At 43.9% G+C, this 26,714-nt stretch overlaps 3 protein-coding genes across 5 annotated transcripts in view; 1 reads left to right on the forward strand and 2 right to left on the reverse strand.

The window, feature by feature from the left end:
* Nucleotides 1-21: 21 nt before the first annotated feature.
* spinb (spindlin b) lies at nt 22-2,265 on the reverse strand. Its single transcript, XM_061893525.1, has 7 exons — nt 2,108-2,265; nt 1,558-1,693; nt 1,452-1,500; nt 1,293-1,387; nt 1,070-1,225; nt 770-1,003; nt 22-703 (listed from the first exon to the last, which is right to left on the reverse strand). Exons 2-7 carry the CDS (start codon nt 1,607-1,609, stop codon nt 504-506), a joined length of 786 nt encoding a protein of 261 aa, XP_061749509.1. The 5' UTR covers nt 1,610-1,693; nt 2,108-2,265; the 3' UTR covers nt 22-503.
* A 2,957-nt stretch (nt 2,266-5,222) lies between these two features.
* On the forward strand, nt 5,223-17,361 carry mfsd14bb (major facilitator superfamily domain containing 14Bb). The gene is made up of 12 exons (XM_061893543.1): nt 5,223-5,782; nt 10,987-11,079; nt 11,140-11,202; nt 11,261-11,388; nt 11,661-11,775; nt 11,862-12,080; nt 12,164-12,277; nt 12,337-12,408; nt 12,480-12,592; nt 12,679-12,776; nt 15,358-15,500; nt 16,945-17,361. Exons 1-12 carry the CDS (start codon nt 5,720-5,722, stop codon nt 17,173-17,175), a joined length of 1,452 nt encoding a protein of 483 aa, XP_061749527.1. The 5' UTR covers nt 5,223-5,719; the 3' UTR covers nt 17,176-17,361.
* A 3,954-nt stretch (nt 17,362-21,315) lies between these two features.
* The window catches only part of lrrc2 (leucine rich repeat containing 2), a 23,315-nt gene continuing 17,916 nt past the window's right edge, over nt 21,316-26,714 (reverse strand). For 2 of the 3 annotated variants that reach the window (XM_061893556.1, XM_061893559.1), the window contains exons 10-11: nt 26,499-26,644; nt 21,316-23,705 (exon numbers count right to left, since the gene is read on the reverse strand). In XM_061893556.1, coding sequence (XP_061749540.1) covers nt 23,656-23,705; nt 26,499-26,644 — 196 coding nt within the window. In that variant the 3' untranslated portion in view covers nt 21,316-23,655. The remainder of the gene's footprint in view (nt 23,706-26,498; nt 26,645-26,714) is intronic. The other variant, XM_061893565.1, reaches the window with a different exon arrangement.

Below are 26,714 nucleotides of genomic sequence, written 5' to 3' on the forward strand. Positions count from 1 at the left end.
AAGAAAAAAGCGAGCGGGCGGTGAGTGGAAAAAACAACAAAAAGTTTATTGGCGTTGGCACACTTTTCTTTTTTGTAACGAAACATTCCATCCAAACGAAACACGACAACTTTTGTCCCCAAAAGAAAGACGACACGGAACATGCAACACCTATTTACACCTGCGCTGTGCCACAAAGCATTGTGGGTACGCCCCGCCCCATCAGACATTATTTGCCCTTTGTTCCGCTAACGAGCTGAGTGACGACACATTTGATGAGCTACCGATGCAGGTGAGGGGATGTGGGCGTGGCCAGCAGTCCAGAGCTGTGATTGGCTCCCTGCCACCGATGACATCACGAATGTGAAACAGCTAGCTAGCTAAGTGACAAGGGCGTCCTGTCGCGGGACAACAGCCCGTGATTGGACGGTGGCCATTGATGTCATCCAAAGGGGGCGGGGCTTAAGACGAGTTGAAGCGGTAGTGTTCTCAAAAGAACAACAAACGTCCTGTGGGCGGAGTCTTTAGGAGGTCTTGACCAGGTCGTAGACGTAGATGTGGAAGTCGTCGTCGAACTTGATGAAGTAGACGGAGGGCTTGGCCTCCACCTGGTGGATGACCATTCCGGAGCGTTTGCCGCCGTCCTCCTTGGCGTACTCCACCTGCTTGCCCACCAGGCTGTCCACCACCTCGCCGGGCTCGCGCTCCGCCGCCACGCTGTCGTCTGCACAGGAAGCAGCGGTCAGGTTAGCGGCACGGGCGCTCGGGCTCGCGCTCGGGCGCCACTCACTGGAGTCGGGCATGATGCGCAGGTCGCCCTCCTTGTAGTCGTCCAGCAGCTGGTACATGTAGAGCACCGGGTCCTTCTCGTAGGTGATGTAGAACCACGACGTCATGATGGGCGCCCGGGCCAGGACCATGCCGCGCCACTCCTCTTTGGGCCCGTCCTCCGTCTCGAACATGTGCTCCACCGCCTTCCCGATCATGGCGTCGGCCAGCGGCGCGTCGCTCACCCTCGCCGCGGCTGCCAAAAAAAAAGAGGAAACGGCGTGAGCGGGAGTCCGAGGCGAGCCGGGGCGGCGCTCCTCACCTGCGGCGTCGGAGAGCACCTCCAGGCCGAGGACGCGCTGGTCGCTGTGCAGCTCCAGACCGTAGATGCAGTCGAAGCCGTCGTACTTGATGAGGTAGAGCGACGGGTTGACCGGCACCTGGTCCAGGACCGTCCCCTTCCACTGGGACGACTTGCCTGCACGTCCACACCTGGTCAACACCTGGCCAACACCTGGCCGGCACAACACTGACATGTGACTTACTGCCCTCCTTCCACACGTGTTGGATCCGGCATCCCACCATGGTCTTCTTGGGGGGCGGCGACAAAGACCTAGCGGGCGCCACGCACCTCTGTTTCCTGCCAAGCACACTTCCTGTCAACACACCTGACACACACACACCAATCACTTCCTGTGTCTCACTTGTGTGGGTTCTTCTTCTTCATCATGTTGGCGGACACGCCGGAATGTCCTGGAAGACAAACGGCGTGAGGTCCAGGGACAAAAACCACCACACTCGCCCGCTCACCTTCGTCCGCTCGGGGCCGCGCGGCCTCTGGACTCTTGAAGGGGGTCTTCATTCATACACCTGGGGGGAGGGGGGGCGGGGCGGCAGGTATTAGACTGGGCCCGGAAGCATTCAGCCTGGGGAAGACCTCGTCCAGCTGTTGGCAACAAACACAAACTTTCCTTATTCACCAAGACTAGAACCAGGACCAGGTCCAGAACCAGGACTAGGTCCCAAGGACTGCACGTCTGGCGGGGTTTCGCCGCCGCAGAAAGAGCAGGATATGACGTCACGCATGCGTCGCACGTCGTTACTGTCACGCGGCGACATGTTTTCCAGCGGCCGTGACGTCACAGCCCTCGGCGCGCACTCGGGAAAGATGAGAACGTGACGCGGTTGCATCCACGCCGTTAGCCGCGTTAGCATCACAAAGGTAGCCTCCAGTGAACAAAGGCGAGGGGGGCGGGGAGGCTGAAACCCACACAGGCGCCAAAACAGCCACTCGGCGCCAAAGAGACAAAGCCCGCCAATCAGCCCCCGCGAAGACCGTCAAGTGTCGCGCGTCTCTTACCGACAAGACGAGCCAGCTGCGCCGCAAGACGGTGTTCGAACCTCCGGGGATCCACTTGATCCTCTTCGCCGCCGCCAGGGTCGCCTCGCGCCAAGCTAGCTGTGCTAACAGGCAGATGCAGCGGAAGTGAGGCCGCGCTGCCTCCAAAGTAAAAGCATTCATACAACGCGGTGCGCGAGTGGCTTTAAATCCGAGTCAACACGAGCCCATCGAGGACGAACCTCAGCGCCCAAATAATCCATGTTAGGGTTTTTTTTACGATAAGTGCACTGCACGTAAAGGGGATATTCTACACTCGGACAACTTCTCTCTTAAAAACCGGAAGCCAAAATTCTTCCACCGAAGGGAGGACACGCCCCTTTGAGCGTCGTGCCTCCGACACGGCGAAGCTAGTGGGGGCAAAGGAGCGGAAGTCCGATTCTTACAGTTCAAACAAGAACACTGGGAAGAAACTTCTACATAATTTTTTTTCGCAAACAAGTGTTTATTAAAAGCAAATCTATTGACGGCGACGTTAAAGTAAAGACGTGAACACATACGTTATAAATGGAGTATCGATTTTAATGGGAACTTAGCCCTCACCAAGATGGCCGCCATAGAGGCACGTTTTGGATCAACGAGCCCGCCGTTTTTTTGCGAAATAGTGACCCGTTACATGTTGCTGTCATTAGCCGAGCTGCCTGCCAAATAGTGAGCTGTTGACGTTCTCAAAGACCAGTGGTTCTCAAGCTTTTTTCAGTCATGGACCCCATCAACATTGTTTTTATTCTAGTACCCTCAAAGCATTTCTGGTTGAAAAAAAAGAGATAAAGAAGTAAAATACTGCACTATGTCATAAGTTTCTGATTTATTAAATTGTATAACAGTGCAAAATATTGCTCATTTCTAGTGGTCTTTCTTCAACTATTTGGAAAAAAAAACAAAAACTAAAAACTTCTTGAAAAATAAAAAAGTAATTCAATGATAAATGCAGATTTCTCCACATAGAAGTAATCCTCAACTTAAAGCGAGATGCCACCTCAGTAGAAGCATTTAAGTCTCACCTTAAAACTCATTTGTATACTCTAGCCTTTAAATAGACTCCCTTTTTAGACCAGTTGATCTGCCGTTTCTTTTCTTTTTCTTCTATGTCCCACTCTCCCTTATGGAGGGGGTCAGGTCCGATCCGGTGGCCATGTACTGCTTGCCTGTGTATCGGCTGGGGACATCTCTGCGATGCTGATCTGCCTCCGCTTGGGATGGTTTCCTGCTGGCTCCGCTGTGAACGGGACTCTCGCTGCTGTGTTGGATCCGCTTTGGACTGGACTCTCGCGACTGTGTTGGATCCATTGTGGATTGAACTTTCACAGTATCATGTTAGACCCGCTCGACATCCATTGCTGTGGTCCTCTCCAAGGTTCTCATAGTCATCATTGTCACCGACGTCCCACTGGGTGTGAGTTTTCCTTGCCCTTATGTGGGCCTACCGAGGATGTCGTAGTGGTTTGTGCAGCCCTTTGAGACACTAGTGATTTAGGGCTATATAAGTAAACATTGATTGATTGATTGATTGATAAAGTGTCCTCTTTGGGGATTGTAATAGAGATCCATCTGGATTCATCAACTTACTTCTAAACATTTTGTAGATTCCTAAAGTAGCCTCAAGCTTGACATTCACTCCGCTTGCTGCGGCAACAACAAAACAAAACTCCAGACGTTCTTCTTGGTTTGTATGGTTTACTTGTGATCGTAATAATTCTAAAACATAAAACAGTCACAATGTGGGAAAAAATGAAGAGAGTTTGTTGCAGCACTAGTTAGAGAAAGTATGAATGAGAATAAGTATGAGTGAGGTCAAAAAACTGTGGCTCGATTCCACCGCACCTGACAGCAATTACCCATAACACCTTGCGTCCAAAAACCACCTTACCACACAGATCCTTCCGCCATATATGCAAATAAAACAGTTACGTCATCAAATCATTTTGACAAATGTAATAATTACAATTACAATTACACCTTAAAACTCATCTGTACACTCTAGCCTTTAAATAGACCTCCTTTTTAGACCAGTTGATCTGCCGCTTCTTTTCTTTCTCCTATGTCCCCCCCTCCCTTGTGGAGGGGGTCCGGTCCGATGACCATGGATGAAGTACTGGCTGTCCAGAGTTGAGACCCAGGATGGACCGCTCGCCTGTATCTGTTGGGGACATCTCTACGCTGCTGATCCGCTTGAGATGGTTTCCTGTGGACGGGACTCTCGCTGCTGTCTTGGATCCGCTTGAACTGAACTCTCGCGGCTGTGTTGCAGCCACTATGGATTGAACTTTCACAGTATCATGTTAGACCCGCTCCACATCCATTGCTTTCGGTCCCCTACAGGGGGGGGGGGTATAGGGTGCCCACATCTGAGGTCCTCTCCAAGGTTTCTCATAGTCAGCATCGTCACTGGCGTCCCACTGGATGTGAATTCTCCCTGCCCACTGGGTGTGAGTTTTCCTTGCCCTTTTGTGGGTTCTTCCGAGGATGTTGTAGTCGTAATGATTTGTGCAGTCCTTTGAGACATTTGTGATTTGGGGCTATATAAATAAACATTGATTGATTGATGATTGAATTAAAGTGAGATTTATATAATTACTCGAAGCATTCAATATATCAATTTTCTTATCATGCAAATAAAGTAAATAGTCCTCTTTTGGCTGAATAAACATAAAGCACCTTCCATAAAATGTAAATTAACTTAAACAGTATTTTGGCTCCTACACATTTCTCCACAAAAAAATAAATCTTTAACATCAATATTTATGGAACATGTCCACAAAAAATCGAGCTGTCAACACTGAATATTGCATTGTTGCATTTCCTTTCACACTTTATGAACTTACATTCATATTTTGTTGAAGTATTATTCAGTAAATATATTTATAAAGGATTTTTGAATTGTTGCTATTTTTAGTATATTTGTAAAAAATCTCAGCTCATACGTCACGTACCCGCATTTGAGAACCACTGGGAATAAGCGGTAGAAAATGGATGGATGGATGGATGTCATAGGCAGTGCGCCAACACCAGTGGGCGGGGCTTCTATTGCTGCGCGGTCATATGACAACTTCCCCACTGCGTCGTTAAATTCATCAATCCAGACACGCCAGCTGATCTGGAGTCTGACTTATGGAGTGGAAAGCTTAAGAACACAACACAGGCTGATCTAGGAACAGTTTCAAGATAAACCGGCTAGAGGTGGAGCTGCATTTTTTTTGAAAGTGCACTCCTTTTAGAAGTAGCAATAACGCAAATAGCTCACATACCGCGTACTTGAGGGCAGGAACCACTGCTTTGGGGTTTTAAACTTGTTTTTCTTCAACAAACCTGTGTGTTGACTCTCGATGACTTTGATGCCGTGAAGTAAAGACTCGATACATGAAGGAGTAGGCGGCCGCCCCGCACGTCCGGCGTGTCCCGGTGACAAAAACACTGGACTGACTGAATGGGCGGAATGTCAGTCAAAAAGACGCCTGAAACAGTTTAGTTGGAGCTGACGTCGTTTTCCAACTTGAAGCACGAGTTTACACGCTGGAAGAGGCGCAGTCACCGCGGGGCGATGCTTCGTCTCACGCACCCACAACATGTGACATGATCCCGCCGGGAAAGCCAGCCAGCGAGTCCAGCAACGACATCATGTTGGTCCGGAGCTCGGTAAGCACACCCGAGCCTCAGCATTAGCGGCTAACACTAGCAGCTAACAGTGAAAACATGACTAGCCGGCTGCTTTAGCATTAGCGGCTAACACTAGCAGCTAACTGTGAAAACATGACTAGCTGGCGGCTTTAGCATTAGCGGCTAACACTAGCAGCTAACTGTGAAAACATGACTAGCTGGCGGCTTTAGCATTAGCGGCTAACACTAGCAGCTAACAATGTAAACATGACTAGCCGGCTGCTTTAGCATTAGCGGCTAACACTAGCAGCTAACAGTGTAAACATGACTAGCCGGCTGCTTTAGCATTAGCGGCTAACACTAGCAGCTAACAGTGAAAACATGACTACCCGTCTGCTTTAGCATTAGCGGCTAACACTAGCAGCTAACAGTGAAAACATGACTACCCGTCTGCTTTAGCATTAGCGGCTAACACTAGCAGCTAACAATGTAAACATGACTAGCCGGCTGCTTTAGCATTAGCGGCTAACACTAGCAGCTAACAGTGAAAACATGACTACCCGTCTGCTTTAGCATTAGCGGCTAACACTAGCAGCTAACAGTGTAAACATGACTAGCCGGCTGCTTTAGCATTAGCGGCTCACACTAGCAGCTAACAGTGTAAACTGACTAGCCGGCTAACACTAGCAGCTAACAGTGTAAACTGACTAGCCGGCTGCTTTAGCATTAGCGGCTAACACTAGCAGCTAACAGTGTAAACTGACTAGCCGGCTGGGTTAGCATTAGCGGCTAACACTAGCAGCTAACAGTGTAAACTTTGACCAGCCGGCTGGGTTAGCATTAGCGGCTAACAGTTTAAACTGACTAGCTGGCTGGGTTAGCATTAGCGGCTAACACTAGCAGCTAACAATGTAAACTTTGACTAGCCAGCTGGGTTAGCATTTGCAGCTAACACTTGCAGCTAACAGTGCAAACAGTGACTAGCCGGCGGCTTTAGCATTAGCAGCTAACAGTGCAAACAGTGACTAGCCGGCGGCTTTAGCATTAGCAGCTAACACTTGCAGCTAACAGTGCAAACAGTGACTAGCCGGCCGGTTTATCATTAGCGGCTAAGACTAGCATTTAAAAGTGTGAACAGTGACTAGCCGGCTGCTTTAGCATTAGCGGCTAACACTAGCAGCTAACAGTGCAAACAGTGACTAGCCGGCGGCTTTAGCATTAGCAGCTAACACTAGCAGCTAACAGTGTAAACAGTGTCTAGCATCCCCGGTTTAGCATTAGCGGCTAACACTAGCATTTAAAAGTGTGAACAGTGACTAGCCGGCTGCTTTAGCATTAGCGGCTAACACTAGCAGCTAACAGTGGAAACAGTAACTAGCCGGCGGCTTTAGCATTAGCAGCTAACACTAGCAGCTAACAGTGTAAACAGTGTCTAGCATCCCCGGTTTAGCATTAGCGGCTAACACTAGCATTTAAAAGTGTGAACAGTGACTAGCCGGCTGCTTTAGCATTAGCGGCTAACACTTGCAGCTAACACTGTAAACAGTGACAGAATTAGATCAAATACAAAGTTTGACAGCTAATACAAAATGTTTGCATTAGCCGTGAAAGGTGCTTGTATTACAAAGAATAGTTTATATGTCAAGTAGTAGCTTACTAACAAATAAGTGGTTTATGTTTGACCGTACATAAATAACATTAAAGGCCTACTGAAATGAGATGTTGTTATTTAAACGGGGATAGCAGCTCCATTCTATGTGTCATACTTCATCATTTCCCCATATTGACATTATTTTGCAGAAAGGATTTAGTAGAGAACATCCACCATAAAGTTTGCAACTTTTGGTCACTAATAAAAAGGCCTTGCCTGTACCGGAAGTAGCAGACGATGTGCGCGTGACGTCACGGGTTGTGGAGCTCCTCACATCTGAACATTGTTTACAATCATGGCCACCAGCAGCGAGAGCGATTCGGACCGAGAAAGCGACGATTTACCCAGTAATTTAAACGAGGATGAAAGAGTCATGGATGAAGATAGTGAGACTGAAGAACTAGAAAAAAAAAAGGCAAGGGCAGTGAGAGCGATTTAGGTGTTATTAGACACATTTACTAGGATAATTCTGGAAAATCCCTTATCTGCTTATTGTGTTACTAGTGTTGTAGTGAGATTATAAAGTCATATCTGAAAGTTGGAGGGGTGTGGTGACCGCCAGTGTCTCTGATTGAGCCAAGAAAGGCGCAGCTGCCTCTTTGACAGCTGCAGGAGGACGCAAGCTCCGCTCATGTCTCCGGTAAGAGCCGAATTATTACCACAATTTTCTCACCGAAACCTGCCAGTTGACATGTGGTAGAGAAACATGTTCGCTTGACCGCTCTGTTCCATATTCAATCAATCAATCAATGTTTACTTATATAGCCCTAAATCACAACTGTCTCAAAGGGCTGCACAAACCTCTACGACATCCTCGGTAGGCCCACATAAGGGCAAGGAAAACTCACACCCAGTGGGACGTCGGTGACAATAATGACTATGAGAACCTTGGAGAGGAGGGAAGCAATGGATGTCGAGCGGGTCTAACATGATACTGTGAAAGTTCAATCCATAATGGATCCAACACAGTCGCGAGAGTCCAGTCCAAAGCGGATCCAACACAGCAGCGAGAGTCCCGTTCAGAGCGGAGCCAGCAGGAAACCATCCCAAGCGGAGGCGGATCAGCAGCGCAGAGATGTCCCCAGCCGATACACAGGCAAGCAGTACATGGCCACCGGATCGGACTGGACCCCCTCCACAAGGGAGAGTGGGACATAGGAGAAAAAGAAAAGAAACGGCAGATCAACTGGTCTAAAAAGGGAGTCTATTTAAAGGCTTGAGTATACAAATGAGTTTTAAGGTGAGACTTAAATGCTTCTACTGAGGTGGCATCTCCAACTGTTACCGGGAGGGCATTCCAGAGTACTGGAGCCCGAAATGAAAAAGCTCTACAGCCCGCAGACTTTTTTTGGGCTTTGGGAATCACTAATAAGCCGGAGTCCTTTGAACGCAGATTTCTTGCCGGGACATATGGTATTAAAGCTTCACAACAAACAAAGAAACACCGGCTGTGTTTGTGTTGCTAAAGGCAGCTGCAGTCCACTCCTTTCCACCAACAGCATTCTTCTTTGACGTCTCCATTATTAATTGAACAAATTGCAAAAGATTCAGCAACACAGATGTCCAGAATACTGTGTAATTATGCCATTAAATCAAACGACTTTTAGCTGTGTGTGGTGCTGGGATAAAATGTCCGCTCCAACCAATAACGTCACAAGCACGAGTCAACATAAGCGTCATCATTCTGCAACATTTTCAACAGGACACTTAGCGGGAAATTTAAAATTTCAATCTAGTAAACTAAAGCGGCCGTATTGTCATGTGTTGCAATGTTAATATTTCATCATTGATATATAAACTATCAGACTGTGTGGTGGCTAGTAGTGGCTTTCAGTAGGACTTTAACAAAGCAAACATCAGGGTGTCTAAAGTGTGGCCCGTATGTTATTTGCAGCCCGCAGCTCATTCATAAAGGCCTGCGCTGCTTTTAAAAAATGCTATTACAACAATGCTAGAGCCCCCAAACTGCTTTTATGCTTGAGTGGAACGCTAACAATCAGCTGAGAAATGTGGGATAAAGAGAGCTTTGTGTATTCTCAATGGGGAGAAATTGCTGGAAATTTCGGGAAAACTGAATGGGCTGAAGGTTGGAATCCAGTAAAAAATGGCGCACAATTTAGAATATTTCGAACATTGTATAACTACTAATACGTCCATTCATTGGAATGGAAATTTCCTACAAAATGTAAATTATGGGTAATCCAACAATTGTCCTCAATGATCTGATGGCTTGGTGTTGGGATTTGTCAAAACGGCTTAAAAATGTTGACGTAGTAGCAGTTTGAATTCCAACGGATATTTTGTGAAAACCTGGAATTTGTACGAAAGTAAATATGGTAGTTTTGTTGTCCTGCTTAAGAAGAATGTTTTGAACGTGGAATGGTCAAAACCGGTTGAAAAATGTGGCCTGTGAAAACTTTCCAGGAAGAGGTGAAAATAGGGCTTTGGGAAACTGGGAATTTCTGAATTTTGGGGGGAAAATTGGTAGTTTAGTGGGCTTCACGGTGGCTGAGGGGTTAGTGCGTCTGCCTCGCAATACGAAGGTCCTGAGTAGTCCTGGGTTCAATCCCGGGCTCGGGATCTTTCTGTGTGGAGTTTGCATGTTCTCCCCGTGAAAGTGTGGGTTCTACTCCGGGTACTCCGGCCTCCTCCCACCTCCAAAGACATGCACCTGGGGATAGGCCCCTCCCACCTCCAAAGACATGCACCTGGGGATAGGCCCCTCCCACCTCCAAAGACATGCACCTGGGGATAGGTTGATTGTCAACACTAAATGTTCCCTACTGTGTGAATGTGAGTGTGAATGTTGTCTATCTGTGTTGGCCCTGCGATGAGGTGGTGATTTGTCCAGGGTGTACCCCGCCTTCCACCCGATTGTAGCTGACATAGGCACCAGCGCCCCCCGCAACCCCGAAAGGGAATGAGCAGTAGAAAAAGGATGGATGGTAGTTTAGTTTGATTGTCCAAGGTGAGTGGAGTGTGTGGATGGTAGTTGGATTGTCCAACAAGGTGAGTGGAGTGTGTGGATGGTAGTTTGATTGTCCAAGGTGAGTGGAGTGTGTGGATGGTAGTTTGATTGTCCAACAAGGTGAGTGGAGTGTGTGGATGGTAGTTTGATTGTCCAAGGTGAGTGGAGTGTGTGGATGGTAGTTTGATTGTCCAAGGTGAGTGGAGTGTGGAGCACTTCAAAGTGGTTGACAAATGTGGGAATTGTGCAAGTTGTGATTTCCTTCTCTGCGTGAAAGTTTAAAAGTAGCATATATTAATGCAGTATGAAGAAGAATGTTGAAAATGGATGGATATATGGATGGATGTACAGATGTATAATATGTAAATATGACATATATTTTATATTGCTACTACGGTACATTTCTAGTCTATTTTATACCTTTTGTTTTCGCCCTCTTCATGTGTCCTTGTGTACATGATCCTCTCCATCCTTTGTAACTTTACCTACTGAGTGGAACAATTTCCCTTTTGGATCCATAAAGTTTCTTTCCAAATTTAAAGGGGCTAACATGCTAACGGTTGAATGCTTTACAAACATGGCACAGGAAGTAGTTTCCACTGATGCTTCCTGTTGTGGTCTCAGCAGGTGAAGGGCAAGGCCAAGGTGTTGCACGCCGTGGTGGTCATCTTCCTGGAGTTCTTCGCCTGGGGACTGCTGACCACGCCCATGTTGACTGTGAGTGACACGCCCACGCTAGCCAAGCTAGCTAAGCCACGCCCACTCTCCCTCTTTCAGGTCCTCCACGAGACGTTCCCTCAGCACACCTTCCTGATGAACGGACTCGTCCAAGGCGTCAAGGTGAGCACGCTCGCTCGCCCGTGGCGCTCGGCACGCTAACGCTCGCTCGCCGCCCCAGGGCTTCCTGTCCTTCCTGTCGGCGCCTCTGATCGGCGCGCTGTCGGACATCTGGGGGAGGAAGTCCTTCCTCCTCCTCACCGTCTTCTTCACGTGTGCACCCATCCCCTTCATGAGGATCAGCCCCTGGTGAGGCCGCCCGCCCGCCCGGTCACATGACCGCCATGTGAGCGTCTGAGCCGTGGCGTGTGACCGGATCAGCCTGCGGGGAAGTCTGACATCAAACGTGCGTGCGTGCGTGCGTGCGTGTGTGCGTGTGTGCGTGTGTGTGCGTGTGTGCGTGTGTGTGTGTGTGTGTGTGTGTGTGTGTGTGTGTGTGTGTGTGTGTGTGTGTGTGTGTGTGTGTGTGTGTGTGTGTGTGTGTGTGGTGTGTGTGCGTGTGTGTGTGTGTGTTCACACAGGTGGTACTTTGCTCTCATCTCCGTGTCGGGAATCTTCGCCGTGACCTTCTCGGTGGTGTTCGCCTACGTGGCTGATGTCACCGACGAGCAGCAGAGGAGCACCGCGTATGGCCTGGTAGTACACACACACACACACACACACGCACACACACACAATCCCCCTCCCCTCAGTGCACGTGGTGACCGGGAGCCCTCTCGCAGGTGTCCGCCACGTTCGCCGCCAGCCTGGTGACCAGCCCAGCCATCGGGGCGTACCTGTCGGCCAAATACGGCGACAGCCTGGTGGTCCTGGTCGCCACGGTGATCTCGGTGGCCGACATCGCCTTCGTCTTCCTGGCGGTACCCGAGTCGCTGCCCGACAAGATGCGTCTGACGTCATGGGGGTTTCCCATTTCCTGGGAGCAGGCCGACCCCTTTGCTGTGAGTCCCCGGGTCGGGGGGCGAGGAGGGGGGGGCGTGGCCTCGCCAACGCCTGATTGACAGACGGAATTTCTTGCGTGCAGTCGCTGCGCCGTGTGGGGAAAGACTCCACCGTGCTGCTCATCTGCGTCACCGTCTTCCTGTCCTACCTGCCAGAGGCGGGACAGTACTCCAGCTTCTTCCTCTACCTGAGACAGGTGACATGTCACTTCCTGTTTGTTCCCACACAACAAACTAACACGCCGTGGCCTTCCAGGTCATCGACTTCTCTCCCGCCGCCATCGCCGCCTACATCGCCATGGTGGGCGTCCTGTCCATCATTGCTCAGGTGCGCCTCACTGGTCACGTGATGGGGCAAGAAGCCCCGCCCCCTGGCTGACAGGTGCGTGTGTGTTGCAGACGCTGCTCCTCAGCGTGCTGATGAGGACCATCGGCAACAAGAACACGGTTCTCCTCGGTCTGGCCTTCCAGCTGTTCCAGCTGGCCTGGTACGCCTTCGGCTCTGAGCCCTGGTGAGTCGTCCTGTTTGGGGGCGGAGCCGAGAGTCACCGGGAAGTAGCGTCGCCTCAACAACTTCAGGTGTGTTTTTGTCTTCCAGGATGATGTGGGCGGCGGGAACGGTGGCGGCCATGTCGTCCATCACATTCCCAGCAGTCTCCGCCCTCGTGTCACACAGCGCCGCCCCCGACCAGCAAGGTAATGTTGTGTGTGTGTGTGTGTGTGTGTGTGTACTTGCACAGTAGGGCTGTACAGTATACTGGTACCAATAAAGTACCGCAGTATTAATGAATTAAAAATGTCCTACACTGCCTTTTGAAAAAAACAGTACCATATTTTTTGGACTATATAAGCCACACCCACTAAATTTTCTGAGAAAAATATTTTTACATAGTTTAGCCGATTTATATACTTTGCTAAATGAGTTATTTACACAGAAATATTTAGAAAATGTTTATTTACATACCTTAATTGTTTCCAAATTGTGTCTGTAATAAGGCAGTAAAACGGCAGATCAAACAAAACAGAAGATAAGATATGGTCATGGAGCCACTAGCTGTGCAAGCTAGCTCTCCAATCAGCTAAACAGACTCAATAACGCCACGCTGACGTTTTGGTGAATTTGTGAAAGTAAAACAATACAAAAGAACTGCTATTATAGGTTAATAATACTAACACATACACTCATATACGTGTTAGCATATTAGCTCATTCTAATGATGTTAGCTTGATTACATTACGACAGCATGTAAAAATATGCATAAAAACCCTCCTGCAGACGTCACACATGTGACGCCTTAGTAAGTAAGGATTGTTTTAGTTATATTGTAAAACTTACAAACGTTGCTTTGAGTGATGAATGAAGAATCCATACGAGGTGAAACGCTATGGACGGCTAGAAGACAACAGTTCAAAGCGCTAAATGGAAGGACACTGCAGCACCTGCAGTGAGCAAACTCCTCCAACACAAACACTTTCAGTGTTTTTTTTGTTTTTTTGTAAATCTACCTTATTTCCTTGAATTGCTAATTAATTTAAAATCTCTTCTCACTCCCGCGTTTACCAAAGGCATACGGTAAATTTAGGACTGCGCTTATAAATTTGAGTGTGATGTAAGGATACCATCATGAAAAGCACATTTAATAAAAAAAAACGTTATTATGGTCTTACCTTTACTTTTAAATGAAGTCCATGCGCAGCTCCTTCTGATCAAAAGCATCAATAACTTGTTTATAGAAGTCTTCCTATTTTTTCTTCAGTTTTAAAAGTCTCTCTGTCTCGATGGAGATCTTCCTTTATTACCTCCTGCTTCCATTGAAAGTCCAGTTTAGAAAACTGTTTTATTTTAGATATATAATCCTCCATGTTAAAAGGAAAAAATAAACAATGGCTGCTTGTTGTCACTTCTTCTGCAGCCGAGTAGTCGCAAGAAGGATCACTAGCGCCCTCTACCACCAGGAGGCGGGAGTCATTTAATGACTCATATTTGACACACGCAGCTACGGTATATTAATAAAACATAGCTGCTTACTGTTCTTTTTAGCATATTCAATAGCTTGGACCTTAAATCCTACTGAATAGCTCTTAATCTTCTTCCCTTTATGCGATTTCAAATGATTGAAATCAGCCTCCTCCATTTTGAAAATGAAGACAGGTGAAGTGTCACTCGTGACGTGACGAGTTTGACCCGGCGGAAATTCTAGACATGCGCTATTAAAAGTAATATTTTGCAAAATGAGTTTGACCCGGCGTTAATGCTAAGCATGCGCTAATTATTTTGCGAAACGAGTTTGACCTGGCAGTAATTCTAGGCAGGTGCATACTATATACCTGGCGGCAATTCAAGGAAATATGGAATGGTCTTCAGCAGAAAAGTATCCATAAATTAGGCGCACCGTTTTATAAGCCGCAGGGTCTAAAGCAGAGGCTTATATGCTGGAATGTACAGTATTTATTTTCCATTGACTTGATGAGGTGACATGGCTGGTAACATGAGCCTAGGCACATGTGAGTCAACACACACACACACACACACACACACACACACACAACACTTGCCAGTGGAAACAGTGTAGACAAAAGGAGTATTGTGCAGGCTTGTGAATGTCCTGCAAAAGGTGCAAATCTGCATGTCTAAACATGAATTTTCACCTCAAAATATCAATTTTGTGTGTACATCATGAAATGTTTCAGAAAGCAAAAGTGTTGACTGCTGGCCTCCACTGGCTGGTTAGCACAGCGCCCAGGAGAGTGAGACACTTGTGGCAGGCAGGCAGACAGGCAGCAAACTGCACTTCTTTTCTTACCTTTCTTCAACGCAAAGTGTTGAATGTGCATTTTTATTATTGTCACCTTACTTAAGAGACATACTACATCATTGTATGTAGATGTCATAGTTGTCACTCCTTTCTTATGGAGGATATTTACTTGGTTACTACTTCTCTCTGTAATCAGCCTGGTTTGTGTGTCCACTGTTACTTTGGAGAGGACACACTAGCTAACAATGTCAACAAAGAGATGGGTCCATACAAGTATCCACTGTAATGATACCGAGTACAAGAGCCGTATCTATTCAATACTGCTATGATGGCATCCATGTTTTTATCTTTTTTTCATTTTTATGATGTTTGTAAAATAATTAAATAAGTCTTTGGACACAGGAGAACTTTGAATATGATTCTGTAACTCCTTGTCTTGGATTTGAGGTGAAATACATTTTGGTACTCAGACAACATGAGTGCACAATATAGTAACTGTGTGTGTGTGTGTGTGCGCACAGGTGTGGTTCAGGGCATGATCACAGGGATCCGTGGTCTGTGTAACGGTTTGGGTCCTGCACTTTACGGCTTCATCTTTTTCCTGTTCAACGTGGAACTTAGTGACGTGCAGCCGGCGACTGCCAGACCCAGCCAACACGTGAAGGTACACACACTGCCAGTTTATGAATGTACACGCACACACTTGCACATTTTTCCCAAACGGCAAAGTGATGAAGTCCTTGTCAGCTTGAAAGTACTCCCATTGACCACTAGGGGGCAGCACAGCTTGAATGTGTTCACTGAGGGCCACAAAAGCAGTTTGATATTTTGACTTTAAAACCAATACTATATATATTTGGTCCCAGGGACCCGGTGTGACGCCAAATTAGTGCCTGGCGAAATAAGTGCTCAGAGGGGGTGTGTGCATGCGTGCACCTGCGCGGTCAGTCCAGTGTGCAGTTTTTTGGCAGGGCGGCGTCATTGACAAACCAACGTGTATGTAGCGAGAGAGAGAGACCATCCTAGTAGTGATTTAGCAAGACTGAAAATGTGTTTGTTTGTGTGGAGTGCCAACTGTCATGGAAGAGGACGACTGTGTCAGCGGGAGTGAATCCTGTGGCATAACAAAGTTGAACTAATGAGTATACTTCCTATGCACTCTCACTGAGGCCACACGGGCAATTATTTGGCAAGCCGTCCCATACACACTGTATACAATAGGGTGGGCATATATTTCGCACTTAAGGCGCTAAATATATGCCCCGACACGCTTGGGCACTTATTTCGCAGCGAGCACTTATTTTGCTTGACACCAGAAAGGTCTCGGTCATAAAAATGTGAAGTCATACAGTAATATTATTTTTTAATGCCTAAATCTCCAAATCAAATTCAGATCTATATGTTAACATATTAATATTAAAGAAAATATGCAATATTTTCCCCCTAAAATACTTGAAAGTGGAATATTTAATGTGAACTAATTTGAGCCTTAATATGTCAATAATTCCCAACACTGACTTTTTAAGTCATTATTATTTTTGGAGCAAACTCCTTGAAGTTTAAGAAAAATAAGTCATGTTCTTTTCTTCTTCTTTTTTTTACTTTTAACATTGCCATTTTTAAATCAACTTCAGATCTATTTATTGATGGCCAAATATGCAACATTTTCTGCCAAAAATATTTGAAAGAAGAATATTTGATGTGAAGTAATTGGAGCCTATAATTAATAAAAAGTTTGATTTTTAAGTCATCATTCAAAAGTATTTTTTTGACATTCAACTTTAGATCTATCCATCAATGATAAGGTTATTTTCTTTATTTTGTGCCCTTTTTGTCTCAGAAAACATGTTTATGGCAAACACAAAATATGCAATATTTTCCCCAAAGTAGAATATTTGATGGAAGTAATTAGATCTTTAAATAAACACATGCAACTATTTTTGGTTCAAGTCACAAAAATTCATGTTAATTCATAATAAATATTTCAGTTAGAGTAAGATAAATACATGTTGTGAGATGTTTGTAATAAACAGACTCATGGTCGCCCTCTGTGGACATGAGCGGCATCACGCCAGCCTGTTAGCTAAAGCGTTGTCGTGGCGATGCAGAAATCGAGCGTTCCCGGGCCGCCCTTCCTCTTCGGAGCATGCGCGGTGGTCTTCGCCCTCATCGTGGCCGTCTTCATCCCCGAGCGCCCGCCGCCGGGCGACATTAAGACCTGCTCGGCCAGGAAGTCCAGCAGCACGCCCGCCGCCTACGCTCAGGACGCCGGCCCTCTGGCCACGCCCACCAGCGACGCCGAGGACATTGAGCCGCTCTTGCAGGACAGCAGCTTGTGATGGACAGCCAGCACCTTTGTATCTTTTTCATATCCGGCAGAAGTCAAGGGACACATGGTTACCGTGGCAACTGCCAAAGGGGTCATGTGACTGACGACATGAAGGAACAATCTGACTGTGGTCACATGACCTGCTCACGACGTAAAGACTTTAATTTCTTTCATCACAATAAAAATATTTAACAAGCGTTTGACCTTTTTTTCCGGATTGTGAAGGACGACTTTCAAAGTAAAGCTCTTAAAGTGACAGTGTCATGTTTAAAGCTCTTAAAGTGACAGTGTCATGTTTAAAGCTCTTAAAGTGACAGTGTCATGTTTAAAGCTCTTAAAGTGACAGTGTCATGTTTAAAGCTCTTAAAGTGACAGTGTCATGTTTAAAGCTCTTAAAGTGACAGTGTCATGTTTAAAGCTCTTAAAGTGACAGTGTCATGTTTAAAGCTCTTAAAGTGACAGTGTCATGTTTAAAGCTCTTAAAGTGACAGTGTCATGTTTAAAGCTCTTAAAGTGACAGTGTCATGTTTAAAGCTCTTAAAGTGACAGTGTCGTGTTTAAAGCTCTTAAAGTGACAGTGTCGTGTTTAAAGCTCTTAAAGTGACAGTGTCGTGTTTAAAGCTCTTAAAGTGACAGTGTCATGTTTAAAGCTCTTAAAGTGACAGTGTCATGTTTAAAGCTCTTAAAGTGACTGTCATGTTTAAAGCTCTTAAAGTGACAGTGTCATGTTTAAAGCTCTTAAAGTGACAGTGTCATGTTTAAAGCTCTTAAAGTGACAGTGTCATGTTTAAAGCTCTTAAAGTGACAGTGTCATGTTTAAAGCTCTTAAAGTGACAGTGACATGTTTAAAGCTCTTAAAGTGACAGTGTCATGTTTAAAGCTCTTAAAGTGACAGTGACATGTTTAAAGCTCTTAAAGTGACAGTGTCATGTTTAAAGCTCTTAAAGTGACAGTGTCATGTTTAAAGCTCTTAAAGTGACAGTGTCATGTGGTCGCTGTGAAAGCAGCATCTTAAAGCTCTTAAAGTGACAGTGTCATGTTTAAAGCTCTTAAAGTGACAGTGTCATGTTTAAAGCTCTTAAAGTGACAGTGTCATGTTTAAAGCTCTTAAAGTGACAGTGTCATGTTTAAAGCTCTTAAAGTGACAGTGTCATGTTTAAAGCTCTTAAAGTGACAGTGTCATGTTTAAAGCTCTTAAAGTGACAGTGTCATGTTTAAAGCTCTTAAAGTGACAGTGACATGTTTAAAGCTCTTAAAGTGACAGTGTCATGTTTAAAGCTCTTAAAGTGACAGTGTCATGTTTAAAGCTCTTAAAGTGACAGTGTCATGTGGTCGCTGTGAAAGCAGCATCTTAAAGCTCTTAAAGTGACAGTGTCATGTTTAAAGCTCTTAAAGTGACAGTGTCATGTTTAAAGCTCTTAAAGTGACAGTGTCATGTTTAAAGCTCTTAAAGTGACAGTGTCATGTTTAAAGCTCTTAAAGTGACAGTGTCATGTTTAAAGCTCTTAAAGTGACAGTGTCATGTTTAAAGCTCTTAAAGTGACAGTGTCATGTGGTCGCTGTGAAAGCAGCATCTCTCCATCTGTTAGTGGCAGTAAGAAATTGTCCATAATTGGTGCATTTGCAAAAAGTGAGCAACGCCAAACTAATGTTTGTAAATACAAATAAACTTTTGTTGCGTTTTTATGGCAAACAAGTTGAAGACGGCAGACAGATGACCTTTTATTTTTTATTTCAATCTCCGAAATCTAGTCGCTCTTTTGAAAAACATTTAGTGTAGGATAAATATACTTTACAAATACATTAGTTGTTAAATGTTTTTAAGTATATCACTTGATAAATATTTAGGAACATTAGGCACTTAAATATGAATTATATTAGTAGTTAAATATTTGTACATTTCATACACTAAATATTGATATTAGTCGCTAAATATTTGCAAATGTATTAGTTGCTAAATGTTAGAAAATTTGGTGGTCGCAAAATATTTTCAAGTATACCAGTAGATAAATATTTATAGAAATATGCAGTCCTTAAACATTGATAATTAACCGTTATATATATATATTTAAAAAATAATTATTAGTTGCTAAATATATTAATGGATACAATAGTTGCTAAATATTTATAATTAGTTGCTAAATATTTTTAAGAGTAATTAGTTGCCAAATATTTTGGAGATATCAGTAGCTACATATGAAAAAATATCCAGTGTTAAACATTGATAAGTAATTAGTTGCTAAATGTTTATAAATATATTAGTTGCTAAATATTTGTAAGAAGTTGCTAAATATTTTTTTGTATATAATTTGCCAAATATTTAGAAACAGGCACTAATTATGTATTAATATATTAGTAGTTAAATATTCATAAATCTGTTGCTAAATATATTAATAGATACACAAGTGGCTAAATATTTTTTAAGAATAATTAGTTGCCAAATATTTTGAAGATATCAGTAGCTACATATGAAAAAATATCCAGTGCTAAACATTGATAAGTAATTAGTTGCTAAATGTTTATAAATATATTAGTTGCTACATGTATATATTAATAGATACAATAGTTGCTAAATATAATTAGTTTCTAAATATAAGGATATAAGTTACTAAATATGTAGGAACATTAGGCACTAAATATGTATTATATTAGCAGTTAAATATTTATAAATGTTATACACTAAATATTGATATTAGTCGCAAAATATTTTCAAGTATACCAGTAGCTAAATATTTATTAAAATATGCAGTGTTTAAACATATTTTAAAAATATATTAGGTGCTTATTACATTAATAGATACAATAGTTGCTGAATATGTATTATTTTTTAAATATTTTTAAGAATAATTATTTGCTAAATATTTGGAAGATATCAGTAGCTTCATATTAAAAAACAGCCAGTGCTAAACATTGATAAGTAATTAGTTACTAAATGTTTATAAACATCTTAGTTTGCTAAATATATTATTGTCATTTTCGGGGTCGCGGGCGGTGCTTCTTTCGGGCGGAAGGCGCAGTACACCCTGGACAAGTCGCCACCAATGGTTGCTAAATATTCATAATTAGTTGCTAAATATTGTTAAGATACCAGTAGCTAAATACTCAAAAATATTCAGTGCTAAACATTAAGTTATTAGTCGCTAAATATTTTTAAGTATATCATTCGCTAACTTATTTAGAAACATTAGGCAGTAATTCTGTATTAATATATTAGTAGTTAAATATTTATATATACACTATATTGCCAAAAGTATTTGGACAGCTGCCTTGACTCACATAAGAAGTTGAAGTGCCGTCCCATTCCTAACCCTTAGGCTTCAATATGACCTTCTGCAGATAGTACAGCTTCAACTCTCCTGGGAAGGCTGTCCACAAGGTTGTGGAGGGTGTTTAGATCTTCTATGTAGGCTGTCCACAAGGTTGCAGAGTGTGTTTAGATCTTCTAGGTAGGCTGTCCACAAGGTTGTGGAGTGTGTTTAGATCTTCTAGGTAGGCTGTCCACAAGGTTGCAGAGGGTGTTTAGATCTTCTATGTAGGCTGTCCACAAGGTTGCAGAGTGTGTTTATATCTCCTGGGAAGGCTGTCCACAAGGTTGTGGAGTGTGTTTAGATCTTCTAGGTAGGCTGTCCACAAGGTTGCAGAGTGTGTTTAGATCTTCTAGGTAGGCTGTCCACAAGGTTGTGGAGTGTGTTTAGATCTTCTAGGTAGGCTGTCCACAAGGTTGTGGAGTGTGTTTAGATCTTCTAGGTAGGCTGTCCACAAGGTTGTGGAGTGTGTTTAGATCTTCTAGGTAGGCTGTCCACAAGGTTGCAGAGGGTGTTTAGATCTTCTATGTAGGCTGTCCACAAGGTTGCAGAGGGTGTTTAGATCTTCTAGGTAGGCTGTCCACAAGGTTGTGGAGTGTGTTTATATCTCCTGGGAAGGCTGTCCACAAGGTTGTGGAGTGTGTTTAGATCTTCTAGGTAGGCTGTCCACAAGGTTGCAGAGTGTGTTTAGATCTTCTAGGTAGGCTGTCCACAAGGTTGTGGAGTGTGTTTAGATCTTCTAGGTAGGCTGTCCACAAGGTTGTGGAGTGTGTTTAGATCTTCTAGGTAGGCTGTCCACAAGGTTGTGGAGTGTGTTTAGATCTTCTAGGTAGGCTGTCCACAAGGTTGTGGAGTGTGTTTAGATCTTCTAGGTAGGCTGTCCACAAGGTTGTGGAGTGTGTTTAGATCTTCTAGGTAGGCTGTCCACAAGGTTGTGGAGTGTCTTTATATCTCCTGGGAAGGCTGTCCACAAGGTTGTGGAGTGTGTTTAGATCTTCTAGGTAGGCTGTCCACAAGGTTGTGGAGTGTGTTTAGATCTTCTAGGTAGGCTGTCCACAAGGTTGTGGAGTGTGTTTAGATCTTCTAGGTAGGCTGTCCACAAGGTTGTGGAGTGTGTTTAGATCTTCTAGGTAGGCTGTCCACAAGGTTGTGGAGTGTGTTTATATCTCCTGGGAAGGCTGTCCACAAGGTTGTGGAGTGTGTTTAGATCTTCTAGGTAGGCTGTCCACAAGGTTGTGGAGTGTGTTTAGATCTTCTAGGTAGGCTGTCCACAAGGTTGCAGAGTGTGTTTAGATCTTCTAGGTAGGCTGTCCACAAGGTTGTGGAGTGTGTTTAGATCTTCTAGGTAGGCTGTCCACAAGGTTGTGGAGTGTCTTTACAGCAATTTTCCACCATTCCTCCAAAAGCACATTGGTGAGGTCACACACTGATGTTGGTGGAGAAGGCCTGGCTCTCAGTCTCCGTTCTAATTCATCCCAGAGGTGTCCTATGGGGTTCAGGTCAGGACTCTGTGCAGGCCAGTCAAGTTCATCCACACCAGACTCTGTCATCCATGTCTTTATGGACCTTGCTTGGAAGAGGAAGGGGCCCGCTCCAAACTGTTCCCACAAGGTTGGGGGCATGGAATTGTACAAAATGTTTTGGTATCCTGGAGCATTTAAAGTTCCTTTCACTGGGACTAAGGGGCCAAGCCCAACTCCTGAAAAACAACACCACACCATAATTCCTCTTCCACCAAATTTCACACTCTGCACAATGTAGTGTTCTCCTGGCAACCTCCAAAGCCAGACTGCTCCATCAGATTGCCAGGTAGAAAAGTGTGATTCATCAGTCCAGAGAAGGCATCTCCACTGCTCTAGAGTCCAGTGGCGATGTCCTTTACAACACTGCATCCCACGCTTTGCATTGGACTTGGTGATGTATGGCTTAGATGCAGCTGCACGGCCATGGAAACCCATTCCATGAAGCTCTCTGCGTACTGTACGTGGGCTAATTGGAAGGTGAATTGAGGTTTGGAGCTGTGTAGCAAGTGACTGTGCAGAAAGTCTTTGCACTATGCTGACCTCTCTGTCAGTTTGGCTGAGTTGCTGTTGTTCCCAAACTCTTCATTTTTTTTAGAATAAAGTTGACTTTGAAATATTTAGAAGCGAGGAAATTTCCCGACTGAAATTGTTGCACAGGTGGCATCCTGTGACACTTCCATGCTGGAAATCACTGAGAGCGGCAAATGTTTGTAGAAACAGTCTCCATGATTAAGTGCTTGATTTGATACACCGGGCCAAGTGGTTAGTGATTCTCATCATTTGGATGGATGTCAATATAGTGTATGTTAGTCACTAAATATGGATGTTAGTCGATAAATATTTAAAAACTGTATTAGTTGTTACATTTTCTCAAATATATTAGTCACCATATATGGTTGGTTGCTAAATATTTATAATTAGTCACGAAAATGTTCACTACCTAAATATTCACAAAAATATTCAACACTTAACATTGGTAAGTATTTAGCCTCAAATTATTAATGAATAATAAGCTGCTAAAAATGTATGAATATATCAATCACTTATTTTGTGTTAACAGTTTCTAAATGTAAGTATATTAGTCGCTAAATATTTAGGAATATTTCAGTTGCAAAATATAATTAAATATGTATAATTATATTAGTTGAAAAATATTCTTCAGTATATCAGTTGCTAAATATTTATTAAAATATTCAACATTGATAACTAAATAGTCTCCAAATATTTATAAATATTAAGTCCCTAAAAACATGAATAGGTTATTCATGTTTATGTGAATTGTTAGTTATATTAGTTGCTACTTCTATGTAAATACATGTTGCTAAAGGTAAATATTTAGTGACTGAAAATATTATTCACTAAATATTTCATATTAGGAAGTAAAATCATTCCTTCATGGTATGAATGAAGTTTTCTGAACGTAGCGACTTGACTTAGTCTTCTTATTCTCTGGCAGAGCAGGATGTGTTTATGAATAAAGATGTCCACAGAATGTGTGGATAAAGTCCATCTTTTCAGGGAGTTTTAGCGGGAGAGGACTGTCGCTAGTAGCGTAGCCAGTGTTAGCGCTTCGTGTTCAGCTTGACAACATGATTTCTGCCCTCATGTTTGCTGGGTCACCTAGCAACTGTTAGCATTAGCATGTTAGCATGGCTGTGTTGGTCACAGCAGACAGGAAATGGACACTTTGGTGGTGGCGTACGGGACGTCCTCTGCAGGGGACAAGAAGAAGAAGAAGATTGACCACACGCCGGATAGTATGAGGGGCCGTTAGGGACATTATTCAGAATTACCTCTCTCACACACAATACTGAAACACTCTCACACACACTACTGAAACACTCTGTTGCACAGGTGGCATCCTGTTTCAGTACTGTGTATGACAGTGTTTCAGTAGTGTGTGTGAGAGTGTTTCAGTAGTGTGTGTGAGAGTGTTTCAGTAGTGTGTGTGAGAGTGTTTCAGTAGTGTGTATGACAGTGTTTCAGTAGTGTGTGTGAGAGAAAAATATTTCACACACTACTGAAACACTCTGTTTCAGTAGTGTGTGTGTGAGAGTGTTTCAGTGTTGTGTATGAGTGTTTCAGTAGTGTGTATGAGTGTTTCAGTAGTGTGTGTGAGAGTGTTTCAGTAGTGTGTGTGAGAGTGTTTCAGTAGTGTGTATGAGTGTTTCAGTAGTGTGTATGAGAGTGTTTCAGTAGTGTGTATGAGTGTTTCAGTAGTGTGTGTGAGTGTTTCAGTAGTGTGTATGAGTGTTTCAGTAGTGTGTGTGAGTGTTTCAGTAGTGTGTATGAGTGTTTCAGTAGTGTTTATGAGTGTTTCAGTAGTGTGTATGAGTGTTTCAGTAGTGTGTGTGAGAGTGTGTCAGTAGTGTGTATGAGTGTTTCAGTAGTGTGTATGAGTGTTTCAGTGGTGTGCATGAGTGTTTCAGTAGTGTGTATGAGTGTTTCAGTAGTAAGAATGAGAGTGTTTCAGTAGTGTGTATGAGTGTTTCAGTAGTGTGTGTGAGAGTGTTTCAGTAGTATGTATGAGAGTGTTTTAGTACTGTGTATGAGTGTTTCAGTAGTGTGTGTGAGAGTGTTTCAGTAGTGTGTGTGAGTGTTTCAGTAGTGTGTGTATGAGTGTTTCAGTAGTGTGTGTGAGAGTGTTTCAGTAGTGTGTGTGAGAGTGTTTCAGTAGTGTGTGTGAGAGTGTTTCAGTAGTGTGTGTGAGTGTTTCAGTAGTGTGTGTGAGTGTTTCAGTAGTGTGTGAGTGTTTCAGTAGTGTGTATGTGTTTCAGTAGTGTGTGTGAGTGTTTCAGTAGTATGTATGAGAGTGTTTTAGTACTGTGTATGAGTGTTTCAGTAGTGTGTGTGAGAGTGTTTCAGTAGTGTGTGTGAGAGTGTTTCAGTAGTGTGTATGAGTGTTTCAGTAGTGTGTATGGGTGTTTCAGTAGTGTGTATGAGTGTTTCAGTAGTGTGTGTGAGTGTTTCAGTAGTGTGTGTGAGTGTTTCAGTAGTGTGTGTGAGAGTGTTTCAGTAGTGTGTGTGAGAGTGTTTCAGTAGTGTGTGTGAGAGTGTTTCAGTAGTGTGTGTGAGTGTTTCAGTAGTATGTATGAGAGTGTTTTAGTACTGTGTATGAGTGTTTCAGTAGTGTGTGTGAGAGTGTTTCAGTAGTGTGTATGAGTGTTTCAGTAGTGTGTGAGTGTTTCAGTAGTGTGTGAGTGTTTCAGTAGTGTGTATGAGAGTGTTTCAGTAGTGTGTATGAGAGTGTTTCAGTAGTGTGTGTGAGTGTTTCAGTAGTGTGTGAGAGTGTTTCAGTAGTGTGTGAGTGTTTCAGTAGTATGTATGAGAGTGTTTTAGTACTGTGTATGAGTGTTTCAGTAGTGTGTGTGAGTGTTTCAGTAGTGTGTGTGAGAGTGTTTCAGTAGTGTGTATGAGTGTTTCAGTAGTGTGTGAGTGTTTCAGTAGTGTGTATGAGAGTGTTTCAGTAGTGTGTATGAGTGTTTCAGTAGTGTGTGAGTGTTTCAGTAGTGTGTGAGAGTGTTTCAGTAGTGTGTGAGTGTTTCAGTAGTGTGTGAGAGTGTTCAGTAGTGTGTGTGAGTGTTTCAGTAGTGTGTATGACAGTGTTTCAGTAGTGTGTATGAGAGTGTTTCAGTAGTGTGTATGAGTGTTTCAGTAGTGTGTGTGAGAGTGTTTCAGTAGTGTGAGTGTTTCAGTAGTGTGTGAGAGTGTTTCAGTAGTGTGTGAGTGTTTCAGTAGTGTGTGTGAGAGTGTTTCAGTAGTGTGTGTGAGAATGTTTCAGTAGTGTGTATGAGTGTTTCAGTAGTGTGTGTGAGAATGTTTCAGTAGTGTGTGTGAGAATGTTTCAGTAGTGTGTGTGAGAGTGTTTCAGTAGTGTGTGTGAGAATGTTTCAGTAGTGTGTGTGAGAATGTTTCAGTAGTGTGTGTGAGAATGTTTCAGTAGTGTGTGTGAGAATGTTTCAGTAGTGTGTGTGAGAGTGTTTCAGTAGTGTGTGTGAGAATGTTTCAGTAGTGTGTGAGAGTGTTTCAGTAGTGTGTGTGAGAGTGTTTCAGTAGTGTGTGTGAGAATGTTTCAGTAGTGTGTGTGAGAATGTTTCAGTAGTGTGTGTGAGAGTGTTTCAGTAGTGTGTATGAGAGTGTTTCAGTAGTGTGTGTGAGTGTTTCAGTAGTGTGTGTGAGTGTTTCAGTAGTGTGTGTGAGAGTGTTTCAGTAGTGTGTGTGAGAGTGTTTCAGTAGTGTGTATGAGAGTGTTTCAGTAGTGTGTGTGAGAGTGTTTCAGTAGTGTGTGTGAGAATGTTTCAGTAGTGTGTGTGAGAATGTTTCAGTAGTGTGTGTGAGAGTGTTTCAGTAGTGTGTATGAGAGTGTTTCAGTAGTGTGTGTGAGTGTTTCAGTAGTATGTATGAGTGTTTCAGTAGTGTGTGTGAGAGAAAAATATTTCAGTTGTTGATGTAAGAGGTGACTCTGAATAGCGTCCATAACGGCCCCTCATACGATGTACGCTCACCTCGGTCTTTCAGCGTGTCCACGTAGACTTCCAGGAACTCCTTCTGGCTGCTGTCCCTGCTCGGCTCCTCTGTCCTCGTCCTCGTCCTCACACTCGCCTGTCTGGACTTCCTGTCGCCCACACCACTTTCGTACAGTCGGATGAACCTAGCGAGACCGCCCATGTTTGTACCGTGGTTTGGTGTGTGTGTGTGTGTGTGTGTGTGTGTGTGTGTGT

Source organism: Nerophis ophidion, linkage group LG01, assembly GCF_033978795.1.
Source record: "Nerophis ophidion isolate RoL-2023_Sa linkage group LG01, RoL_Noph_v1.0, whole genome shotgun sequence".
Lineage (NCBI taxonomy): Eukaryota > Metazoa > Chordata > Actinopteri > Syngnathiformes > Syngnathidae > Nerophis > Nerophis ophidion.